Below are 14175 nucleotides of genomic sequence, written 5' to 3' on the forward strand. Positions count from 1 at the left end.
CAGGTTCCTATTTTAGGGACGCCATGACGGACGAGCGTCGCGCATATCTTCCATGTGGCCTAAGTAAGTAATGTATGCCTACTCATGGGCACTGGCCCCCCCTTCGTGTAGATAGATTTACGACAGGGAGGGCGCCACACAATCGGGGGGTCGCGTCATGTCATGCCATGCGATAACGGGTTTCTTTCCCTCGTGGCTGGTGTGTGTATGTGTGTGTGCATGCTGAGTTGAGTTGAGTTGAGTTGAGTGAGTTGAGTGGTGCTACCATTTTAGGGAGAGACAAGGTCGGATAGCGGATAGGGGGCGGGGCAAGAGAGAGAGAGAGAGAGAGATAGGTAGAAAGTGGGAAAGCGGGCGGTGCTGATCAAAAACAGATACAATAAGTGGGCGACAAAGACGGCAGAGTACGAGTTGTATGGGCAGGCAGGCTGAAAAAAGCGAGGGAGTCGAGGGGACGAGCGCGTCATAGATGCAAGGTGTAATTGTAACTCCTGACCACGACGCCAATAAGGACCATGTCGAGCTATGCGCAAAGCGTCGTAGTGCCGCCTGTTCGCTGATAGCACATGGCGGCTAGTGCTTGGTTTGAGTAAAGAGGGTCGGTCGGGTATTTTGGCCTAGGCGAGTAAGAGATTTTTTTTTTGCTGGCTAGCGACCAATGCGCGCGCGTTGGTTACGGGCCGGTGTAATTGGGGGTTGGTGTATTGGATTGGGTACACGGCAATGGAGGGAGGGGGACGAGTGAGTAATAGGTACAGATGACTAGCATAAGGCAGCGAGTGACGATGAAGCCCATAGTGCAAGCGTCGTACTATTGCTATGAACGAGCAAGGGCGGGCGGGCCTTGGTTCGCCTGGACGAATGAGGGCCGGGCGGTACTATCATTTACACCTGATGGGGAATTATTGGCATGCGAGTCATTAACGGACGCGTATTAACCTATGCACATGTTTTTTGATGCCGCCCCTGCCACCTTATGGTCTCGCTACTGGACACGCTCCTCTTTTCTGCCTATCTTTTCGACGCTGCATACCCTCTGTCGCTTTTCTTACACGTCACCCGCCATCAATCATCATCAATCATCCATCATCGTCGTCATCCTGTCATCCTGTCACCCCATCCACTAATACACACACTGCCCTACCCACCCCAGCAAGTCACTCCGCTTAGTTGCTCATCACCCTGGCGCCAGCATCTACAGGGGTCTGGGCCTATCTTCTTTGTTTGCTGAGGTAGCACGATCGGCATCCGACGCTGAACAAAGTTTTTTGGAAGAGGCAACTGGCAATAAAAAAAAACTTTGTTCCAAGACGGCCTAGTGGAACGTACTCCTTTTACCATTGCCCGGCACATCACACCCCCATCTCATCCCACCCCAGTCCATTTCCCATCATCACACACGTTCCGCTGAGTGCTCGTGCGCCCCCATCCACTGTCATCTCCAACCGTCTACGTTTCCATCATTGTTTTCCTACACCCTCTCTCTCTCTCGCTCTCAATTGTCTAACCGCTCGCCCCCCGGCTACTACCAACCACTACTACCACCACCATTACCATCGCCCATGCAGCGGCCATGAGTTCAAAGGACAACCTAGCCCTCGATCTCGAGCACGGCGTGCGACGGTGGGACCGCGCTCGATGGATCTCCGTCTTCAGCTCGCATAACCCGACTATCCGCGAGGTGACGGAATGCCTAGGCCTCGGCTTGTCCGCATCCTCGTCCACGACCAACCGCGGCATCCCCAAATTCGACAATCCCGACTATCGCAAGCTGTCGAGCGAAGTCACCAAGCTGTCCAAGGAATTGCCAAAGGAGCGAGATGCGCTGCTCGATTTTGCCGCGGATCCGCATTCGCTCGACCAGGAGCTCGAGGACTTGCTAGCGAGTTACGGACCCGCTATTTGGGGCAGGGATGCGGATCGCAGCTGCTTGCTGACTCCGGATCCAACGAAGAAAACGTACAACAAAGATTTGTTTTACGAAGAGTCCGAGCACAAGGACATGTAAGTTTTGTCCATGCACTTTTTGTGTTTTGTGTTTTGTGTTTTATGTGGGTGGTGCAGGGGGTGTGGGTACTTGTGGGTGGGCGCGCGCTAAGCTTTTTGCAGTCTTAAGATACACCTGCACCGATGGATAATCATCAAGGCCTGCTACTACATTCGCAACATGAAGCTCAAACGACCGTCGGGCGCAAACGAATATGACCAGATTGCTGACATTGATGGCGAGGGCCTGGTAAGTTGCGCTCACTTATCATAATAGTGACATTTCCCATCTCATCTCATCCGATTATTAATTAAAATATGCAGTCGCCGCATAGCACACCGCAGTCGCTTACACCGCCCGACATGGATTCTGTTGCCGGTGCCGACCTTGACGTCAAGCCAGTCAATCTGAAGAAGCGTAAAAGCAATACTCACCTGACCAACTCTGACGATGATGAAATGGACACGACACCTGTCAAGCGGCCCTACAGCACCATGCCCATCAGCCGAAAGGGCAGTCCCAGGAAATCGCTCAAATCGCTCTATCCTGCCGTGTCGGGCAGTATGGAAAACATGCCACCCATGCCAATCCACGCCCATCGTTTCTCTCCAGCACCAGGAAACGGCCCTGAAGCCGGCAGGATGCAACTTGCTCCTTTGACGAACAACGATATCAACGGCGTACCGAGGCCGTTTTCTGTTTCACAAAGCCCGACACCCGGCAGCTTCACCGCCGTCAACACTGGAAGCTTCACTGCAGTGAACAACAACCCATTGGCCGTCAAGGAGCCTCTGAGGGATCCCGTACGTGAAGCCGCACGGGAATCTTCCAAGGAAATACAGCGGCCCTCTCCTGTAGGCGGACATCGTCACAGCAATAGCTACACCAGCCCTTATGAGCCATCGCCGCATACTTCAGCTCCCCCTCGGCCTGCCACGGACCCTCCACGCTCCGTGATGCCTGTGAGTTCCACGTCTGCTCCTAGCAACCATGTGCTTCAGCCGGCGAATACATCTGCACCTACAAATGGAGCAAGCGGACTTCTGAAGAAGGATTCCCCTGTCGTTCCGCATGCCCACCATGCTTACATTGCTCCACAGCCACAATCGCAATCACAGAGCCCGCAGCAGCAACATACACCACAACCCGTTCAACCGCAGCACACCCAGCATGCGCCACTTCCTTCCCATCCACATATTCAAAACCAACAACAGTCGACACCTCGACCATCAAGTCCACCTAATACTTCAACACTTCACTTTGGACGTTCTCTTGTACCCCACCCCCGAAGTAGATCCAGTACACCCCTCGCGCAGGCCGCACCTAATAAGCCACTTACGACATCTAATCCACAACCAACGTCTACGCCCCTTTCGCAAGGTGCAGCCGCTTATGGAATACAGTTGGTCCCAATACAGGAACCGCCACCACCCGCCCCAGCCCTAGTCAGCCATCGAGCACCTCCTAGTCATGCTCACTCAACTCCAACTCACCACACTTCGCATCAAAGCGTACTGAAAAGCCAGCATTCGGAACCCGCACATGTTACACAACCCGCCCCAGCACTTCCCCGGCAAACGGTCCCGACAGCCGATCTCCGCCTTCTGCAATGCGAGGTAACGGCCGGCCTGTTTACATTCTTCTTCCCACGTCCTACAATGCCTCCGGATGAAGCTGCGCTACTTCAACGTCTGCATGCGCTATGGTTTCATGGCGAGTCACTGTTTCGCAATGAGCTCTCAACCCACTACGACTTGGTCTCGAAGATCTTGACCGCCTGGCTCCATGAACGACAAGCCATTGCTGCATTGCGCCACTCAATGGCTTCAAACCCAGGTGTCTCGCATGTGAGTCTCGTAGACCGCTTATTGGCGATGAACGACCTCCGAGCAATGCGACTCAAGTGGAAGAACATGAGCCCAATTGACGGCATGAGCCCCGAAGACCTGCTATGCATGGCTTTCAAAGTCATGACCAACACGGAGGGAAGCGAGTACCTATTCAAGGACGGGCTTGCAAGACTCGAGCTGAGCGTCTTTGAGTTCCTCCGCAGCGAAGACAGCAAGATTGTCATGCAGAGGCGGGATACGAGAGCTGCTTAAAACAGCACCGACAGCAATGGCCCGTAGGTGGCCTGTCTCAACGACGCTTTTCCTTTTGTTTTCTTTTTTTGCATCTCTCTATCCGTGTTCTGTACGTACTAATGCACTATAGTAGCGTGGGTGGCTTGTGCTGGAATGCCCATCTTGGCACTTCGTATCTTTTCCTTAGCGACGGCGTTATCTCGACAAACTCTCTTTTTCTGTCATCTCATTTCATTTTCTTTTGGGCTGGAAAAAGCTTGTTACTTTGCATTTTGTTTTTCTTATCTTTTTCTTCTCGCGCGGCATGTTTTACTAGATCGGAAATATGAGCTTTGTAATAGGCGGGAGTGTAGGGGCCGCAGGAACAAGTGGGAGGTTAGTGTGTAGGTATGTAATGGGCTGCCTTGGCGTGGCACGGTTGATGTGTGTATCTAGGGTATCAGGGAGCAGGTGTGTTTTACGGGCGTAAAGAGGGTGCCGGAGTTGGCACCGGTAACATGTGGGATATTACTCTAGAAGTAGGGCTTGTATAGCGTGCGTATAAATGGTTTAGCCCCCCTGGTAATACATATCTTTTACTATAACAGACCAGCGTCCCCCCCTCCCCAGTAACGGCTAGTAAGAGGCAACATGGCGTAAGGGTGTGTAAAGTGGGTGTCTAGAACGAGCTGCAGTTCGTCGCCTGATCACCTAGACGACGTCACGTGCGCTCGCTGAACCCTGCATAGTTCGCATACTACGCAACCACTAGTCCTGACGCGCCGGCTGCTCTCAATCTCAACAACGCCCCCTTCAAGCCCTTGGCCGAAAACGGTACTGATGCACAGCCTCCGCTGCGGGCGCGCCTTTCCCCGTGGCCGTCCGTAGTGGCTGCTATGTGCGACCGGGTTTCAGATACAGCCTCATGACTTGGGACCGCCTCGCCCACTCACCGGCAAAGCCCATGCACCCTCGCCCGTACTGAATGGGCCCCGTGGGTTCCTCACGCGCGCCTCCCCGCCCCTACACACCCTTCTTTTCTTTTTTGATCAAAGGGCCTGTTGCTATCACGGCATATGAGTCCCACGATGCACCACTACCATCACTGGTAGCCGTTTGGTGTAGTCAAAGCGTATTCTGCTCTCTAACACTTACCCCCACTCGTCCTTTAGTCAAGCATGGTGCTGCGACTATTTGTCCCGCCCGGTAAGCCAAGAGCAAACGAGAAAGAGAGAGACAGTTGTGGAGAATGCCCATGGAACTTTTGTCACTGATGAGAAACATGTACACACTACAGGGGAAGGCCAACACGGGCTTGTTCCAAAACGACCACAAGGCATTGGCGCAAACGCAACGCCCCAGACTTGTCTTGTTTCTTCGACGCTGCTGGCCGCAGTGTATACATCGTTCGCCTCGACATTCAACCAGCGAGTAGTCGGAGTAGCGCCTCAACAAGCAGCACACACATCTAGGCCCGCCCTGTTTGTACGGTCGTCGGCCAGACTGGGCCTCTGCGTCGGACTAGCTGGAGCCGCGGTAAACTGGTACTACTACTCGGCTTTTGCAAATGTGGTTGTTGCCGACAAGGTGCAAGAGGCTAGCAGGTGGAGACTGTATCAGTGGACCAAGGGGTACACGGTCGACGATGGTGCTTTGGCCGGTGCCGCTATCGGGCTATCGGCCTCGATACCTATGCTCCTGATGCGCCGCCCTGCTATACCGCGCTGGACGCGGTGCCTGGGCATGGCGAATATCGGCGGCTGTACGGGTGTGGTGGCGTCTCATGGGTACCTTCAGTATACGGGAGAGCGGCAAAAGGCGTACAGACTTCTTGAAGCACGACGGAAGCGCAGGTCGCTCGAGTTTTGGGCCATCTTCTGGGACAAGGAACTCATGGCTAAACTGAGTCCGATAATGCAGCAGTACGTGCGGCACAATGGCGTCTGGTATACCCAGCTCTTGCCGGATAATGCCTTTGAACAAACAGATGATGTCGACAGTGTTGATAGTACTGTCCAAACAACACAGCAAGTCGTAAATGTAGAACCACAACAACAACAACAACAACAACAACAACCTGTAGAGCAAACCCCAGACCCCCCTTTTTACCTCGAACCCGTCGATTACACAGCCGACCTTGCCCAAATCAACGTCGAAGCCACTCTCCTCCGAATCCAAGAAATGCAAGTAGAACGCCAGATTCTCCTAGAAGAAGCTCACTACCTCCTCTCCCTCAACGCCCACCAACGCTACGAATACTGTCACTTGCACACCACCCTAGATGCAGACGACCGCCTACGACGCCTCCAGGAAATTCATCTCGTAGATGTAGCTCACACGCGCCTGCGCAACGCGGCTGATGCGCTGGATATGAAAATCATACACTGGCGTATGTCGCTCCAGCACAAAGCCGCTTGGGAGAAAAATACCTCTCCCTCCTCTTCATCTCCATCTTCGTCTTCTTCTTCTTCGTCTTCATATTCATCCGAGGCTGAAGCAGATGACTGGCTCCCCCCAAACTCCCACCTAATCAACTACGCCACGCACAGACCCAGTTTCTCAGTCTTGGAAATCGAAAAAATGGCACGCCAGATTGATGCGCAGGTGCAGCGGTTTGAACAAGGGAGCGTAGATCACAGGTTTCCCCGGGAGAAGCGCGAGAGGTGGCGCAAGGATGCAGAGGATGGAAGGGTCTTGTTGCGGGCGGCGGATCATATCTTGTTTCGCATGGAGAAGGCGAGCAGGAGGGGTCTTGATGATAATGGTGAGGGGGGTTTGTTGCAGAGTGGACGGGGGGATGTCATGGCGGCACAGGATGATGCTACTTCAGTCGAGGAACTTCATCCTGCGAATGATCCTCCCTCTTCGACCGACGATGGCTCAGCTGTAGACGAAATGCGCCTGAGAAAAGACGTGGAACAGTCTCGAGCGGATGCCCAAAAAGCAGCAAAGCCGCGACGAGATGGTCTGGAGCACAACAACCCATAAGCTCAATCTGCAAAGGACCCAAATTGGCTCTGGTTATATTTTCTACCGTCTGTCAAAACATACACATCTACTTCTCCTGGATACCATAATCACGGATGGAACCTAATGGGACTGCTATCAATTGCAATTATAATTGTAACCTTTTTCATTATCAAGCTATACTAAGCTACTTAAGACGCCATCATTCCCAATCTTAAAGGAACACGAAAACCATAGACCCCCCATAGCCTGCCATGAGGTCGAAGAGGGGATATCGTCATGATGCTAATGTTACAAGGCTTTATTGCCTACTCCGTTCCGTTCTTCTTCCATCCGTACGTAGATCGTAAGGTCGTGAAATAGTACGTAAGGCAGTCGTATCATGATAGTGATACGCCTGAACGCTGCTTGTCGGTTGCGTTGCTAGTAGTGAGTTTCTTACAACTCGTTCTTGGCAGAAGAAGCGCTGGCGGCGGCCTCGTAGGATGCGCTCTTCGCGGACTTGGAGGCAGCAGAGGAAGCGCTAGCAGCGGACTTGGAGAGCGAGGAAGAGGATGAAGAGGCGGCCTTGGCGGCAGCACCGCTGAGGGAGCTGGCGCTGGCTCCAGCAGCATTGGTAGCGGAAGCAGCACTGGCGGCAGCGGCGTCGGTAGCAGAGGCAGCGCTAGCTGCGGCAAGACCAAATTGCTGCTTAACCAAGTTGGTGTAGTAGGCAAAGCCGTCAGTGGCAGAGGCGTACTCGTTGTTGGCCTTGGAGGTAGCAGCGCCGTAAGCAGAAGCACCAGAGGCAGAAAGAGACTCAGCAGTGGCAGAAGCACTATCGCCGTAGAGACGGGCACGGTGCTTGCGAGCGAGAGCAAGGAGCTCATTGCGCTTGGAGCCCTGGGGAACCTTGATACCGTTCTTGTCGGCCCACTCCTTGATCTGGCTGTCAGACCAGGAGTCGAGCAGAGCGTCACTGAGGCTCTGCTGAGCCGCGGCAGCAGCAGAAGTGACAGAGGCGTATGCATCCTGGGACTGCAGGCTAGCAAGGCGAGACTGACGGCGAAGGGCAGCAATCATGGAGTCGCGGGTGTTGGGCTGGGGAACAGAGTAGCCACGCTCGTCAAACCAGGCCTTGAGATCAGAGTCAGACCATGAAGCGTAGAGCCAGTCACCAGGGTAGTTTGCGGTCTCCTTGGCCTTCTCGGCGGCGGACTGGTAGTTGTCACGGACGGCAGCGAGAAGGGAGTCACGCTGGCGGGGCTGGGGGACGGGGATGCCATGCTTGTCGGCGAAAGCCTTGAGCTGAGAATCGGACCAGCTGTGAAGTGTTAGCAATGATAATGAGTGAACAGTAAAGATTACATACGTGTCAAAGATCCAGTCCTTAACATTGCCGTAGGCCTGGTTTGCAGAGTCCTCAGTCTCAGTCCAGTATAGCTTGACCTGCTCGACGAGGCTCTTTGCGTCCTTCTCGGTGCCCTTCTTGGCCTGCTGGCCCTTGAGGCTCAGGTACTTCTGGAGCGTAGGAGCGTCCCAGCTGGTGTAGGGAGAAACAGTCTTGTCGTTCCAGTTGGCCTTGACGGTCGATTGGAGGCTCTTGCGGTCAGAAGGGCTGGGGTGGGGAATGCCGTGGTCACTGAGCCAGCGCTCAAGCTCCGTCTCATGCCATTTGTCGTAGACTGCTCACTCACGTCAGTGTACTGCTAGAGAGGGTGTTTGTAGAAAAAGAGAAAAGCAAATGGGCTCTGTACTGTACGCACCAGTGCTTCCAAACCAGCTGTTGGCTGATGCCGACGCAGCAAGCGTCACGACGAGAGTGGATGCAAAAGAGAACCTCATCTTGTCGGGAGGGAGATGTGATGGCTATGCTAGTATCGTGTGATGGAGCAGAGACGAGGGAGGTCGGATATCAAGCAAAGGGCAAGTAAATAGTGTAAGAGGGGATGGTGAAAGGGCAGTTTATGAGGGGAGGCACAGACAATGGGCGGCCACAAGGCGTGCGTGCGAGTGACGTAGGACTTCACGTTGGGAGCTCGGACAAACAAGATCTCCAATGCGCCTGCCTCCGCTCTGTTGCATGTGCGGCCAATGAGAAGGCGCGACCAGCAGCCGCCTGGTATGTGTACGCAATTGTGAGAGCGCAATTGTGACGCCGTCTGGGCCCTGCGAGCATGTGCAAGCTGCCATCCACACGCCTCCGAGGCATCCTGCGTGTTTTTTTATCCTTGCGCTTCTTACTGCTCAGGGCTGCAATTCTGACGTCTCTCACCCTAGCCTGGGGCTGGAACGGAGGTTGTGGGTCGCCATGGCATTTGGAAATTTCCCATCGCGATGGTTGCGGGGCTGATGTCGTGAGCGCGTTCAGCCCTTGACGTCATCACCCAAACATGCACAAAACTTATGAAGCACAATGATGCTGGCAAACCTCAAAAGACAAAGGTTGAGCGTCCACGCTTGGGGAAAAAAATGCGCAATTGCACCATTTAATTGTGTGTCACGTAGAATTGTTGACCATTCGACTCGTAGCTAATCATACATCTCACCCATCACTCAGCTTGTGTTTACCCCCGGACGCCCTCAGAATCGCCGCGTCCACCTTCACCTGTATAGTTGTTAGCAATGAGTTCAATACAATGAGAAATGGGGAACGTGCCTTTCCAGAAGCTAACAGGCACCTTGTCCTTTTCAGCCTCCTCGTTGCTGACCCGCTCATGCGCCTGCTCCGCCCGGTTACTCATGTCCTCGTTGTGCTTCCTGACCTCCTCGCTCTCATTTCCAGCCGCAGGAGGGTTTTCGTTTAGTATCTTGGGTTTCGCACCTTTGACTTCGCTGGCGTCGGGCTCGTTTTGCTGACCCTGCTTAACGGCTGGCTCCTTGCTGTCCTGCATCCGGCGTGACCATGTCGAGAACTGGCGCTGGCCTGAAGATCCCTTGTTCGAGGATGGAGCTGGAGACTGTGAGGTAGGCTGGGGAGAGTCGTTTTGGCCCGCGTTGCTGTCCTTGTTTGGCGACGACGAAGACTTGCCTTTGGCAACACTTGGAGGCTCGGGGCCAGGATGCTCAAGGTTCTCGCTGGGATTCTCGCCCTGCTTCTGAGGTGCTTCTCCAACTGGGTTTCCTTGGCCAGAGCCGTAGTCTTGAGTTGCAAAGCGGACCTGTACGCGAGCTCGAGGAGCCGCCGAGAGCGTTGCAGGACGCAGTGCCGCTGAGCGCAGCATTGACATGGGGCGGAAGTAACTCATGATTTTGGTGTTTGTGAAACTGAAATTGACAATGAATTTGTGTGTATGTGGTGGGAAAGGTGACTGTGAGGTTCGTAGAGGTCTGGAATGATACTCGTCCTAGCTCTCCTTTTGACGTCATGGTTTTCTAAGATCCGCATTCCTGCGTACATGCAGCACGTCACATCAATGCACCTTCGCAAAGATGCATTGGTAATTGCTTTTGGTCTGTAGGATTCAGCCAAACATAATCGAGAGACGTACTGTTCTTGTGCACTCACCTTACTGGGTTATGCACCCTTCTCTATAACTTCCCACCACGGAACATACACATCGCCAAGTACGGACCAATGGCAGAAAACGAGCCTCCGGAAGAATAATTTCATATTCCAACAGTTGTCAATATCCTCCTACCATTCAAATACATGATTACTAATTTATCTCATACCATTTATACTTAACTCCATCCATACAAACCCCTTGTACACCATCTTACACCAAGCATCTCTAATCTACCCACCCATCCTCCTTCCTACTAGAATCAACCCTCCAAACAAACCCAAAACCCAGCACCACTAAACCACAACCCCCAATTAACTCCCCCCTATCCCTCCCTCTTAACCCCCCACGCCCCCCCACCCTCCCACTCCCTCCCAAAAACCCCCCTAATCCACTTCTCCCTGCGCCTCCAAACCTGCCACCCCTCCCTCTCCCACCGCTCCGTCGGCGTCTCGGACCACGTCCTCATCTCCTCGGCCTGGCGCTCCCATCCCTCCACTTCCTCATCCGTTACATCCCGCCCTTTACGATATATATCCTTGAGGATGTTGTAGTAGGCGGCGAAGTCGGATTGTATGACGGAGAAGTTGGAGGAAGGCGTGTCGGAGGGGATGAAACCTAAGGTGGAGTGGGGGCGGAGGAGGGGGCAGGTGGGTCCGCAGGTGCCGGGGGTAGGGGTGGTGGTGGTATTGGTGAAAGTGGAGGAAGGGGAGGGGGAAAGGGAACAGGTCAAGCAGTAAAAACTAGAGTTTTGAACGAGATTTTCCAGGTGGAGGCGCGCGTTTAGGGAGGATTTGACAACGAGGAGGTTGTGGAAGAGGGTTTGGATTCGGTAGTACATTGCTCTGTCTGCGACTGGGTCTCGTGGCATTTTTCCGGGACTGTAGTGACCAAGATTGGTCGTGTTTGGACTTTGTTTTTTTTATAGAGAGAGAGGAAAAGGTGGGGAGTTGGAGTTGAGGAGATGGTAATAAAAGTAGTAATTACATGTGTATTGTGAAGATGCAGTGAGAAGAGACAGCGTGGTGAAAACAATGGTGTGATTTTTTTGTATACAGTGACTATGAAATGAGTGAGTGAAGGATATGGAAAACAAACACTATGCTAAGGATGAGGGGGGTCGTATGTTAGAAATAGATCTAAGAAGAATAGGGTTGGAAAGCAAGGTAAGACAAACGCCCATACAATCATAACTCCATCCCAATCATCAGTTCACCTTGATCGACATCTCAGACCCCTTGTCTTCTCCTGCCGACTGCTCTATTCCTTACCTTTCCACTCGCATACGTCGTTAGACTATTCGTCCATGTGCTCTACAAACCGTGAAGGGCGAATAACAGTCACCGGCATATTATCGGGCATCCTCGAAACTACCGCATAAGTCTCGATGAGCTCCACCCTACGAAGAACCGATGATTGGGCACCTTCTGAGACCTGGCTACGTGTATAGTCCCTAGTGGTTGCTAGGCCATTAAAGTCAGAGGACAGCTGGTTAGAAATCTGTTCAAAGCTAAGACGGCGTGCAGATGGCATATCTTCATCCCGACCGTCTACCAAAGCGCAATCTGAGTTTACAGTGGAAAAAGACGTCTTAGAAGCATGACTATCGTGCCTCTTCTTCATGCTAGGCCTTTTGATCGCGCCGCGACGGACTAAACCACCTGGGTTGCCTCGGAGCACGCTCTCAATAGTGGGAAATTCCGGCTTGGCCAAGTTGCCTTTAATTTGAATGTCTTCCAGGCATGTGTCTGAATCCACTGGAGATTCCGCATTCACATAAAATTCCGACGCAGGAGTAACGGGGAGTCCGCACTGATTCTGCGCAAGCTGGCTGTTTTGGGTATCCATGTTGTATTTTCTGTTCGGTTTGTTGAAATATTCACAGTGCTTCTGTTCTTTGTATTTGCTTTGTTGTGGTCTTCATTTCGAATCAAAGGAGATTCCCTTTAATAGAGAATCCCCAAGACGTAACAACATGTATTGTGCGACAAATGTCATTGAACTCTGCACATTGTTTGTGCAAGCAAGACATTGTGAAGCCATGGAACTCCAGGAACTGTGTGTGTAAATCCTGTCAGGTGCCATGTGTTTGGAAGGTCGGAGAAAAGACTGCGATTGAGACTGGGCGGCTGTCCAGATCCAAGCAGTGAGATTTCCGACTCTTCTCTTGTCCTCAGAGTGCTCACCTTAACCCTCTACCTCTTGTCTCCTCTTCATCTCCTTCTCTAATTCATCCACATTCATGGGAACCCTACTTCCTTCCCACTTTTTCTTTTCTTCCTGCGCAAAGCCCTCCAAACTCAGCATACCCACACACAAAAACCCCAGTACCTCTCTGTCTGTATCAAACACTTCCCACCACTCACACTCTGGCATCTTGATTCCTGTCTCTCTTGCAGCCAGGTAAATCGCTGCCGTAGCCAGCGCCGGTGGCTGGTGTGTCAAATACAGGCATTGTGGGCTAAGCAGAGCAGTGTTGAGGTGTGCGATTGCACGTTTGGCGAGTTCTGACGCGCGAGGATGCGCAAAGGCATCGAGGGCTTGCAGGTATGTTATGCAGAGTGTGTAGGGGAGCTGGACCTGTACATTGAAGCCAAGGGTGCGCAAGATGCGTTGTTCGGTGGTGAAGAGGGTTGCGCGACGGCGCTCGTACGTGCCTTCTGTGACAAAATACTCCAATGGATCCTGTTTCTGGTTGAGTTGGTCCATATCGAAGAAGGTTGTGGGAAGCGAGTCGAGGTATGCGTATACATTAACCAGACTCCGTGGTGATTTGGGGTATGCAGACAGCTTGGTGGTTAGGTAAAGAGAAGCTGCTGAGACTTGCTCTGCGCCAAACTCTGCGAGACTTCCACCTTCTGGCCCAAGCCAGAATCGCATAAACACCACAATAGCTTGCGCAATGACTTCTTGTGGTAGCCTCAATAGTATTCCCGCGGCTTGTGTAAGCCTTGCGCCGGCGAAGCGTATCGAGTCTTCGAGATCGGGTGGGATGCCGTCAATTTGTGAGCCGGAGGTCTCGAGCTGGGCTACAGTAGCCAATGGGTTCGCAAGAGGTGAGGGTTGCATTGTGTAAGAGCTGGCGTAAGCTTCTTTCCCTCGTGGTAAGCTGTCGCAGTTGGAGGTATTGGGTATGAAGCTATTGAGCTGTCGGACCTCCGGTGGGTGAGCTTCGGTGCACTAGGCTTTATCCTGTCTAGTCGCGGTGGTTCACCCCACACAACCTCGTATGGTGGAGCAGCACATCGAGATATTTGTAGGATGTAAGAGATCTCGCATGATCTCGCAGCTGACGGGAGACAATGCGTTATGCGTGATACATGAGTCTACAAACTTTACAACCAACCAATAAAAAGCCGTCTCCTTAGCTCAATTGGGAGAGCGCCAGACTGAAGTCTTCGGTCATTAAATCTGGAGGTATCGTGTTCGATCCACGAAGGGGACAACGTGCTTGAGCTTGCTCAAGATTCTTCGAACCACTTTTTTTGTCATCCTGGCATTCACATAGGGCTGACAGCCAAGACATTACTATCTTTTTGCTTATCGTCGGTGCATATTGGTTGTTGGGCAGCAATGTCTAGTTCATTTTTTTCTAATTCGCGCATATGCTAGTCAGATCACGTCTTAATACACCGAATATGCTGGTGGATTGGGAGTAAAAGTCGAAAAGATA

The 14175-nt window shown here is 52.6% G+C and overlaps 7 protein-coding genes across 7 annotated transcripts; 2 read left to right on the forward strand and 5 right to left on the reverse strand.

The window, feature by feature from the left end:
- Window positions 1-1573: 1573 nt before the first annotated feature.
- Window positions 1574-4089, forward strand: COCVIDRAFT_98098 (hypothetical protein; the record flags this gene model as incomplete). Its single annotated transcript, XM_014701618.1, has 3 exons — window positions 1574-2004; window positions 2110-2236; window positions 2311-4089. 3 exons carry the CDS (start codon window positions 1574-1576, stop codon window positions 4087-4089), a joined length of 2337 nt encoding a protein of 778 aa, XP_014557104.1.
- Window positions 4090-5228: 1139 nt separating this feature from the next.
- COCVIDRAFT_15658 (hypothetical protein) lies at window positions 5229-7038 on the forward strand (the record flags this gene model as incomplete). Its single annotated transcript, XM_014701547.1, has 2 exons — window positions 5229-5256; window positions 5348-7038. The coding sequence occupies 2 exons, from the start codon at window positions 5229-5231 to the stop codon at window positions 7036-7038; spliced, it is 1719 nt and encodes a 572-aa protein (XP_014557033.1).
- A 417-nt stretch (window positions 7039-7455) lies between these two features.
- Window positions 7456-8841, reverse strand: COCVIDRAFT_15659 (hypothetical protein; the record flags this gene model as incomplete). Its single annotated transcript, XM_014701548.1, has 3 exons — window positions 7456-8320; window positions 8369-8681; window positions 8763-8841. The coding sequence occupies 3 exons, from the start codon at window positions 8839-8841 to the stop codon at window positions 7456-7458; spliced, it is 1257 nt and encodes a 418-aa protein (XP_014557034.1).
- Window positions 8842-9563: 722 nt separating this feature from the next.
- On the reverse strand, window positions 9564-10244 carry COCVIDRAFT_37435 (hypothetical protein; the record flags this gene model as incomplete). Its single annotated transcript, XM_014701619.1, has 2 exons — window positions 9564-9604; window positions 9656-10244. 2 exons carry the CDS (start codon window positions 10242-10244, stop codon window positions 9564-9566), a joined length of 630 nt encoding a protein of 209 aa, XP_014557105.1.
- Window positions 10245-10827: 583 nt separating this feature from the next.
- Window positions 10828-11373, reverse strand: COCVIDRAFT_98130 (hypothetical protein; the record flags this gene model as incomplete). Its single annotated transcript, XM_014701620.1, has 1 exon — window positions 10828-11373. The coding sequence occupies one exon, from the start codon at window positions 11371-11373 to the stop codon at window positions 10828-10830; it is 546 nt and encodes a 181-aa protein (XP_014557106.1).
- Window positions 11374-11798: 425 nt separating this feature from the next.
- COCVIDRAFT_98077 (hypothetical protein) lies at window positions 11799-12350 on the reverse strand (the record flags this gene model as incomplete). Its single annotated transcript, XM_014701621.1, has 1 exon — window positions 11799-12350. The coding sequence occupies one exon, from the start codon at window positions 12348-12350 to the stop codon at window positions 11799-11801; it is 552 nt and encodes a 183-aa protein (XP_014557107.1).
- Window positions 12351-12689: 339 nt separating this feature from the next.
- Window positions 12690-13571, reverse strand: COCVIDRAFT_15663 (hypothetical protein; the record flags this gene model as incomplete). Its single annotated transcript, XM_014701549.1, has 1 exon — window positions 12690-13571. The coding sequence occupies one exon, from the start codon at window positions 13569-13571 to the stop codon at window positions 12690-12692; it is 882 nt and encodes a 293-aa protein (XP_014557035.1).
- Window positions 13572-14175: the final 604 nt, after the last annotated feature.

The sequence above is a fragment of the Bipolaris victoriae genome (assembly GCF_000527765.1).
Source record: "Bipolaris victoriae FI3 unplaced genomic scaffold scaffold_38, whole genome shotgun sequence".
Taxonomy (NCBI): Eukaryota; Fungi; Ascomycota; class Dothideomycetes; order Pleosporales; family Pleosporaceae; genus Bipolaris; species Bipolaris victoriae.